Genomic DNA, 10,759 nt, shown 5'->3' with positions numbered 1-10,759 from the left:
ACCCATACCTGCTTCAAATGAGCCTATAGAGGCATCAACAACTAGGACAACTGCATCAGCCTGTGTAGCGTGAAAAATTGTAAAATACAAATAGCTGTAGGCTTAGATGTGCTAAAAATCTGAATTAAATCTTTATTTCATATTTTCCTTGGATTGGTCTGCTTCTAATTTGATTAGTGTTTTGGTAAACACTGTGGTGAAGGTTAGTTTATAGAAACACTATTTCATGCCTTGGTATCCGGGTAGTTGGATGGGCTAATATAAAAACTCTTTAGTTCATGTTTTTTCTATATGGTTTGTTCTCTTTTGGGTTTTCAAGAAGCAAGAAAATATACATTGTTGTTCTCTTTTTTAGTCTAAATGGGTGCATGATTTTTCACTCTGATGCTCATGAAAGTTAGTGGTTAATATTTTTGTTTGTTTATGATTAAAAAATTAAGAATATCGCTATGATATATATTATCTTTAGAGAGATATACTATCGTAATAGTAGGATATGCATTCGAAACAACTGAATACAGTTGCACCGCACGAACATTGAACTAGTGACAAGTTGAAGCCAGGTTTGACAGAGCTCCTGCCTTATTTGTTTCATGGCAATGTGAGATCACCTGCTAAGTATACGTTGGGAAGTATAGATTTTTCGGCTCTATATATATTCATGCTTAGAAACAGAGCTACATGCCATTGAGACAATAGAGCGGTAAATTCTAAAATGCACTTTACTGAAGGGAAATCGCTAATACTTTCCAATATATGTGTTAAATAGGATAAATTTGTAAAAAAATGTTAAGAGAGAATAACCTCGTCATGGTAAAAAAAAAATTGAATGTTAAGGAGTTACCACACATTATCGACCAAAGGCTTTGGGCCTGCTTCATTGAAAGAAAATATAGCCACTACGCTTACCAGCTTTACAGAATGCATACTTATATTTGTTAATGTTCAGGGCTTGTCCGATTTTGGACAAAGGTGGGAGAAGAGCTGCACTGATTTTCAAACTTGAGGGATCTAAATATCGGGTTTTATGGTAGAGGATGAAATTGGAGCTTCGTTATAATAAAATCGGTAGACATCACATTTCTCTTTTCCATTATCTAAAAAATCACCTTTCTTAATATAAGATTGTTGTATTAAATTTAAACCACATAAATTCAATATTCTTTGCTAGTAACTTATTAACTTTCAAGTTTTTTTAAAACAATTTTCAACCATAGGCGATAAAGTTTCCAGTAACTTTATCTTACGAGCAGTGCAGCGCCCCGCAGCAAACATCAATTCATAGAAGAGCAGTCTACGGAATCAGCCAAATGCCTAGCAGTCAAGAAGATCAGTGGACACAAAACTGGGGAATTAAGTAGATGAAAGCTTCAAATGACATTAGAACGTGGAAATATACAATCTCAGACCGGTCGTGGATTACCTCAGATTACCCTGGGCAATTTGAATTTCCATGAAACAATCACCCAACATCACTGATGAGTAATTCTATATCTTCATCTCAGCGCTATGAACATTCAGCCGATGGACTGATGGGTAATTTCTCCCCCATCAAATGGTTACCATGACAGTCCGGTGTGGAGAATGAAGTAACGGAGATCCTGGTCTGGTCATGACTTAAGGTAGGTCACTCAGGTTAAAATTTCATCAAGGCAGGTCAATAAGATAATTCATGGCCGCGCAGTGATATGTACTTCTTAACCCAGATTGCTATATCTTCAGCGCAAGCCTGAGCCTGCGGCGTTTTCAGCAGGACGTCTAGCGTGGCAAACTCATGGACTGTGTCCTTGTACTCGAGAACAGGGGCGTCCACATTTACCTTGCGAAGCTCCTCCGAGTAAGCAATCGCACGATCCTTCATCCAGTCTAGCTCTGCAACGACTGTCAGGGTTGGAGGCATAAGCTTCAACGGAGGGCCTCTTCCAGGCACGAGAGGGTTTGCTGCTGGATGGTCCAAGCTGAATTCACCCTCAGCCAAGAAGAGTTTCCAGGCCAGTAAACACGTTGACTTGTCATAAAAGTAGGAGTTTGCCAACTTTAGTTCTGATTGAGTGGGTGCACTTCCCATGAAGAACGGATACATCAGAACTTGTGCAACAACTCTCACGGGCTCTAGGAGTTTCCCAGCCTCAACAGCTTTCCGGGCCACATAGTCCGCAATATTTGCTCCACAGCTGACGCCAAGGAGAACACACCTGTTACATAAAAGGAGATACATGTCAGATGCTCCTTAACCAGAGGCTCAGAGCTGCATCTGTTAATGGGTACATGTCAAGTGGAAACTAATGAATACATGATAACAATTCTATAAGTAATTGAAAAAAATCTTTGAACATGCAATCAGGGATATTAAACAAGAAAACTAACTAATGTGTATAATTTGTCTTGATGCAACTAAGGTTGCCAAATAAATGTAGGGAATGATGTGCTGAAGCTTTTAATTCATTAGATTGATGATGTTACGAAGATGATAAAGTAGCTTGCTTCTTCAAGGATCCACAACATTTTATTTTCATGAAACAATACCACAACATATTGAATAATGCTCAGAAAAGTTTACATTGAAACAGAGATGACCAAATGGGCTACTCAGGCCGGCCCGGCACGGGCATGGCTCGGCACGGTCCAGCCACAGCACAGCCCGACTACTGTAACGGGCCGTGCCGTGCCGGCCCGCGTGCCTCCCCCTCGGCCCACGGCACAGCCCGTTGGTCACCGTGCCGTGTCGGGCCAGCCCAGGCACGATTACGGCCCAACGGCACGGCCGGCCCATCGGCCCAGTCAGCCTGATAAAATAAAAAATAGCTAAAAAATTAAAAAATATAGATAAAAATATGATAAAAATATAGAAAATAGATAAAAAAATAGTCTAAAACTAAAAAATATATAGAAAATAGAAAATAACCAGACCCATGCGTACCGGCCCAGATCGTGCCTAGCTGGGCCGTGCCTGTGCCGGCCCGGGCTAGGCTTGTGCCAGCCCGACTCAGCCGGGCGGTGCCTGGGCCGTGCCTACAATATCGTGCCTCGGGCTGGCCCAGTAGGCACAGCCTATTTGGACATCTTTACATTGAAATTTAGCCTTCAGAGTGTGTAGATGATTTTTTCTTCTTATAAAAAGGTTATGCTTCATGTCAATCTTTGTTTCTGAATATCAAAAGCAATAATCAAAGTCATGAGTGAAATAAAAATACATCATATATTAGCATAACACTAAATCGTAACTGTTGACAGAGTTGCCAACCACCATGCTCAGTAGAACTAGTTTGATTCTTTCCTTTTCCGGATAGGTTATTTATTCCAAAATAGCTTTATGGCAATTGAACACAAAGCAAGCTCGTGTCATAGCCCACCCGTGTTTTTCTTTGAACTGAAGCGCCCGTGGGTTTGAAAAGGCTAGTATTGTCAGAGTTATCAACTAGTATGTTAAGCTAATTGTGATCTCAACAGCACAATTGGATAAAGTGACTGTGAACAAATAAACTGAGCTAAGAATGCCCATACCCCCAAAAACAATGCTATTCCTTGTCCAGCACCCCCTTTCTTCTCACCCTGTTTCATGTCGGCTTCAATGTCATATTTCCCTCTGACCAATGTAACTCCTATATTCCTTTTTTCTCAAACCAAACTCAATGGCTACTGGTAATGGCCCGCGTCTCCTTCCCTCCTGATCTCAAAGCCCGGATATGGTCAGTGGTGCCAGCATAACTTGTGTAGTTGTGTTGCTCCTCCGCTCCCCCTACAAGAGCAGTGGCCGTATCAAAACCTGATGCCTCTCCAAATATTTTCTGTCCATCCTCTCCTGGTTAGCACACTTTCCTTCTTGGCATTGTTGCACGAACACTAACTACAGGTAAGACTGAAATCACCTTATCCAGAATGCATCTGCATTGATCCTGAGACCAAGTAGCATTGATGCAGGGAAATACTAGAACATGGCATCACAGTGTCTGGTCTGCTGCTGTTGTTACAGGTTATATCGATTTCAGTTGCATTGATCTAGACCAATCCTATTTCACGTCAGAACATTTAATCTTTTAAACTCAAGGTTTAACAAGGAAGAAGCTGGATCTGATCTGAAAATTAATCGTTACTTGTTTAAACATATTTTTAGTTCAGTTAGCATCGTTCATAAGTTTCTACTGTTCACACCTACATTCAGATGAACTGCACAGCTTATTGAGAATCAATATTGATTGCCTTCAAGAAATGCTCGTATAAGCTAGATTCAAGAATCAGAACAGAAGTAAACATATATCAAAACAAGCAGATCCATGCACTCATTACTCCACTACGAAACAAGGCATTTCTTGAAGTTGATCGCACGCATTGAAGGTTCTCAAATGCAACTCCGCACATAAGGAAATCAACTATGTTGCGCTCACCTATTAATTAAACACAAACATCATCATCACCTGCCAGGCTACCAAAATAAAGCATCAATAAGGTGTAGAACTAATAAATCTTGCAATGCCTACGAAGAATGCTAGATTCTCAATAACCAATAACTGCATCTCTATACGCCTCACCAAAATCATTAAAAAAATCAACCAAAGTGGACCCCATGAAAGATGAAACCACACCTGGACGGATCGGCGTGCGCGGCGAGCCACGGTTCAACCATCGCCGCACCGAACGAGTCGGCGCTGCCCCCCTTGGCTATGGTCCGTCCACACACGGCGAGGTTAGCCTGCTTGGCGATCCATCGCAGCACGGCGACCCCATCCTCGAAGGCGGCGGGGTACCTGCTCTCGGGCGCGAGGCGGTACCCGACGGCCACCACGATGGCGTCGCAGAGGCGCGCGACGCGGCGGCAGAAGGCGTCGTTGGCGGCGCTGTCGGCGGCGCCGGTCACGAAGGCGCCCCCGTGGAACTGCACGATCACCGGCAGCTTCCTCGCGGACCGCGCGGCGGGAGTCGGGAGGTACCCTCCGTAGTCGCGCGCCGCCTGGGCGGCCGGCGCGGGCGAGACGCCGACGCCGTGGAAGATGGCGCTGACGCGGCGGGAGAGCTGCTCCTGGCCCGGTACGACGTGGTCGCCGTCACGGTGGTGCTGGGGGAAGGAGTTCCGACGGAGGGCAGGAGGAGGAGGAGGAGGGCCGGCGGCGGCGTGGTGGTGGGGGTTGGGGAGGAAGAGGCGGAGGTGGAGGGAGGAGAGCGGGTCCGGGTGGAGGTCCTTGGTGGCGACGGCGTCGGGGGACGCGAGGGAGAAGGACGGGTTGGAGGGCGGCGAGGGGCGGTAGTCGGCGGGGCGGGAGGAGACGCCGAACGAGGAGGCGAAGGCAGAGGCGGAGAGGGAGGAGAGGCGGCGGCGGAGGAGGAGCTTGAAGAGGAGGCTGTGGAGCTGGACGCCGACGGGGGGCATGGCTGTCAGCGACTCGCCGGAGAAGGAGTAAGCTCAGTAAGGTGGTGGGTCAGATCAGTGAGCGTCAGGGGGTGGTGGTGGTGCCATGCTGCCATGGATGGCAGGTGGCATTTGGATGGTGGCTTGGCTTTCTTTTTTTTTCCTTTTGCCCTTTTTCTTTCTGTCTTTTTGGAATTTGGTGTGTGCTTAGGTGTGTTGATAGGGGTGATTAGCTAGCTGTGGAGGGAGTAGATAACTGGGGCATGCTGCTTGGGGTACTACTGAGTGTACCACATCCAGGCATTGAGTATGAGTGATATCTCTTTTAAACAGTATTATCTTACGACGTGGAAAAAAAATAAAAATATTAACTATCTAATTTTATAAATTTATTCTAGATCAAATATATAAAAAATAGACATCTTCAATATAACGTATGTGCTGGTAAAAGAGAAAAGATGAACCCTAAGACTACGATAGAGCAAATAGATCATTAAGCCTATATAAACAATACTGAAGTTTTATTTGATACAGCTCTAGATCTAATATTTTTTGAAGCTAGTCAAATCTAGCTCTAAGAAATTTTAGATCTAGAGTTATAGATGAATTGAGAGTATTTAGTTGAGCCATTTAATTTTTATTTTAGATTAAAAATAAAAATTTAAACCACTTTATTTTATCATACAAACTTCAGATCCAGTATGTATCTTGAAGCTAAAACTATGTCAACAAATCTTAAATGATACTATCTTGCAACTAAAAAATCATTACCTATATTTTACGTGCAAATAGCAAATTTTATTACACATAGAAAGTTTCCTCTTATTATAATATGAAGTATGAGCGCATGCCAGGATAAGAGGAATAAATGCCATCCAACAATTATGTGAAGAATTATTAATGCCTAATTTAGTTGATGAAATTTCTTAATAAAATTATTGATGCTCAATTTATGTGTTGAAATTTCTTGCAATATAAGAAGGAAAAGGAATGATGTTAAAGAATATTCAAATGTGTGTATTTGAGGATGAAATACTTGAAGACTTAGGGTATAGTAAGGCCAGCCACAGCGTAGATGAGGCTTCAAAATTCATCTTACTGTCACATCCCAATGATGCTTTAATTGCATTTTCATCGTAGTGTGCAGCGTCAATGTTGAAAGCAATGTGGGGCTTATTCCGGAATAAAATATGACAGCTCGTCTCAATCAAGCTAGGCGCGGGGGGAGGGATTGAAAACATACTAATAAGAGGGACTACTTTCTTCGTAACTATTTTTAACTCAGCTTAGAGAGCTATAAAATCAATGTCTAAGATTTCTCTCTTCAGTCGATGTTTTTCCCACACTGTAGCTGATCTAAGAGTTTGGATTTAAAAAACCAATATTACTAACCTTAAATGGCTTTCTCATATTAATCGTTAGTTTAAATTTTTTAAACCATATCGGTTCTTATAAAACTATGAGAAATCATATTTTTCAAAGAGATTAGCTTTCTTCTGTGATAGAGCCAACAAGATAGACCCACTTATGATACATTAGGTATCTAATGAACTCACTAGTGGCTAGAATACACCATCACTTAGGGTATATCCTATTAAAGACTAAAGCTCCTATTAAAAAAATAAACTAAGCTATAGTAACCTTATCATCACCAGAGTTAAAAAGGAGATAAATCTGCCAAGAAAAATCCAAAAGATAAATACAAGAAGCCACCGGTTCTTTCGCAGGCACAATTGGGTAGCTTTTGCTCGTGCGCCTTGCGGGGCTCCTCCCCACCCCTGCGACACGGCGACAGCGAGCAGATGCTGCCTTCACCGCGGTAGTGGGCGTTGGTAGGACATAATTGTAAAGCCGCATCACCAGCGACAGCGAGCAGTTGCACATGAACCAGTGATCCAGTTCCCGCTTGATTAATCCGATGACGAGTTGACGGTTTTGGCCCTCGCTGGTCGGCCACCGACGAGCTGGCGCATGCCACCGGGACGGGAAGGGGTTGGCGTCAAAAGTAAATTTTATAGAATTTGATTATATAAAAGATTTTTTTAATGATATGTGATTATTTATTTATTTTTTAACTTAATTATTGGATCATGGACGGATGATATTGATAAAATTTTACGAGAGTTTTTCTGAACAGAGTCTTATAGAATTTATTTTTGATTAACGCCTGGTGGTGTGAGCTCCACCGGGCTGGGTTAGGAGCGGGAGCTTGGAGGCGCGCGAAATGGTCTGGGTTCTTTTTATAATTTTTCGCAACGGGTTCTGCGCTAATTCTATAATTTTTTCGCAACGGGAAAATATATATGCACCACTTGTCATGAACATTTTGTATATGTCTTCATACCTTTTTATTAGTATATTATTTTTCTGTAAATAGTGTAAAAATTCATAAATTGTGAAACTAGGTCAATTAAGACGGTGAAGACGAGGGACGGATGGAAGGGGACTAAGGGAAGCCCTGCGATGCACTAGTTATTTTCATGGAAGATAAATAAAAAATCTTTTTCTTGACAGTTGCACACAAATGATCGCTCCCACCGGGTAACTAGCTAATCCTAATTACTCGTGTTACTAATCCATTTCAGTACTAGACCGCCTGCTAGTGTGATCGGTACAGGCCGCGCCGGTGTTGTAAGGACTAGCACCGCGTGTGACCGGTACAGGCCGCGCCGGTGTTGTAAGGACTAGGCACCGCGTCTCTGCTCAACAGGACTCACCTGCAGTAACTGCAGAGGATAGTAGTCACTGATGCATAGACCCCACCGCGTCTGGGCCTACACAACAGTGACCCTACTGCCCTCTGCAGTTACTGCAGAGGAACCGGTTCCGTCTCTGCTCCTGATGCCACTCGCTCCGAAGCAAATGTATGCAAGTGGCCTACTACTAAATATTCTATCTTTTCAGCTCACCATGGAGATGTAGATGTTTTAGATAGGATAAATAAGAGATACAGGGGTATGTGTATATATTTGATAGAGTACAAGGGACACTCAATATGAATGTGAAGAAAACAGAAAAGGCCAATTGATGAACGATTGAGTTGGAAGATGAAATTATGAAGGATCAACGAAGGGTACTGGAGTGCATTAATTTGCCAATCGCAGTGTCACGTATTGCTGAAGTTATATGCCATGTAAGTGGATGGATTTTGCATTTAACTCGATGTCAATTGTCAAGCATGTCAAGGATGCGACAGTATCTGTCCATGTGTAAGAAACTTCGAGATTTTTTGGGTAAGGATATAAATAGAGTGGTAGTGAAGTTGCTGACTGTGAAGGGGCGATTGTTTTTTATGATCAGATTATTTGCATACAAACAAGTGACACGGATATGAGAACATATAAGAAAAGATGAAGAGTCTTGCTACTAGTCATTTGATTGTTGGCATACAAACACGTGACATGGTATTTGAGATAAAACAGTTGAACAAGTATCATACGGATTACATATCCGATCTATTAATTTTTTATACAGAAAATAATACATAAAGATTAAATTCCGAACGTGCATGCCACATCGTTCGGATCGACCGTTGGTTCGGCACTGGATGTCATCAGGTGTGCTGTGACATGCATGAAAAAAAAGTTGATAAAATTGATAAGATCATTCACATGTAATTTCATTTCAAAACTTTTTAAAAAATCATAGTTTTTAAACCGAGCATCTAAATTAAAATCCGATTGCACCATTATATTTCATGCGATAAAAGCTTCAAAACCAAACCCCAGTTGAGTATATTTTGATGATATTTTTTTCAACATCAACTTCATATAAAAAAAGTGCTTCTTAGTGTATTATAATTTACTTACGATTTTTCAAAAACTTGCTCACGACTTTAAAAAAACTTGCTTATGTGACTAATGGTTGATAAAGTGAATTTTTTTCAACATCAACTTCATATAAAATGTGCTTCTAGGTGCATTATAATTTGCTTATGAATTTTTGAAAACTTGATCATTACTTTAAAAAACTTGCTTATCCGACTGATGGTTGATAAAGTGAAGTACTGATGTGGATGTTGTGAAAAGAGTATGAATGGATATACATTGAAACAGAGTGAATAACTGAGTTACATAAGTGAATGTTTTTTAATGTTCTAATATAGGTAATTTTAGAAAAGCACTTAAGTATTTTAATTGGATTAGTATAGTAGTTTTTCAATTCTGATATATGCAATTTGTGTCTGTCCAAAAAATTACATCAAAATATAACCAAGATGGATCTTATTTTGTTGACAAAAATGTAAGGACTATAATCGTGCAAGCGGATCAGAGATTAGATACACGGTTTAGAAAATATATACATTTGTATTTGATAAATTCTACTTTTTTTATTCACACTTGTCTTTTTTTTTTTACAAAACGTATGGGTATGATTTACCTTCGTACGGTTCTATTTTTACTTTTTATCATATGATTTTGCTTATATATTTTGATAAATTTGCTTATATAGTAGGGGTGTAAGGAGAAGAATAGATGGATTTTTATTAAGATTGTGTTTGATTTTTGTCACACAATAATCATGAGATGAAAAAATTAAGCTCTAAACACTTGATGTTAATTATCCAAAAACAAAAAATAGATGTATGTGTTCAGACCAACTTTACTAAATACGGACGTACATACTAAAATATTGTAGCATGTACTACCAAAATTTAACCATATCCAAAATAATAATAGTATCTTTATTATTAAAAAAATACGTAATAATTCCTACTCCTCTTTATTCTGCTTGCATGCCCTTCCCTACCCCACGTTCTACCCACCCGTCCATCCTCCTCCCTAGGGGGCAATTGCATTTTCCCATCCAACCGGATGCCACCGTCAAAATGCCACCTGGTCCCGCACGTGCATGAACAGTAACCACCGCTAAAAAACAGTAGCAAACTAATAATCTTGTGTAACTCAAACTAAAAATGTAAAAAAATGTGTTGATTTTTTATATGCTCTAAAATTCATACGAAATTCATTTTAACTGGATTCATCTAAAAATCTTATGTATAATTTACACTAAAATTTCCTAAAAGATGCTACTTTTATAACTTCTAGCACTTTGTAAGACCTCACAAAAATTCTCAAAAAATTTGAAAAAATTAAATAATATTCCTCTAATATGATGTACTAATTCATAAAATTATCTCTTATCCTAGTTTATAAGGTAAAAAAGTAAGTTACTTTGTAATGATCATTTATTATAATACGATGTACTAATTTATTAGTAATGCTCTTGTTAGGTTTTAAATCTTAGAGCAATGATCCCGGGGAATAGAAGTAGCATGACAAGGTTAGATAGAAAAAACTTCGTCTATTGGAAAGTTCACATGGCGAGCTATTTTAAAGCTATTTTTTCTGAAGTTTGGCTAGCCGTTTTCTATTGGATTTGATCACCCTTTTACCGATCAACAAAGTTAGATGG

The 10,759-nt window shown here is 40.3% G+C and overlaps 1 protein-coding gene across 1 annotated transcript; it reads right to left on the bottom strand.

The window, feature by feature from the left end:
• Nucleotides 1-1,334: 1,334 nt before the first annotated feature.
• On the bottom strand, nucleotides 1,335-5,550 carry LOC133906668 (probable carboxylesterase 16). Its single transcript, XM_062348636.1, has 2 exons — nucleotides 4,584-5,550; nucleotides 1,335-2,195 (listed from the first exon to the last, which is right to left on the bottom strand). The coding sequence occupies exons 1-2, from the start codon at nucleotides 5,363-5,365 to the stop codon at nucleotides 1,658-1,660; spliced, it is 1,320 nt and encodes a 439-aa protein (XP_062204620.1). The 5' UTR covers nucleotides 5,366-5,550; the 3' UTR covers nucleotides 1,335-1,657.
• Between the last annotated feature and the right edge of the window lie 5,209 nt (nucleotides 5,551-10,759).

Source organism: Phragmites australis, chromosome 23, assembly GCF_958298935.1.
Source record: "Phragmites australis chromosome 23, lpPhrAust1.1, whole genome shotgun sequence".
Classification (NCBI taxonomy): domain Eukaryota; kingdom Viridiplantae; phylum Streptophyta; class Magnoliopsida; order Poales; family Poaceae; genus Phragmites; species Phragmites australis.
This window is presented reverse-complemented; position numbering and strand designations above follow the sequence as displayed.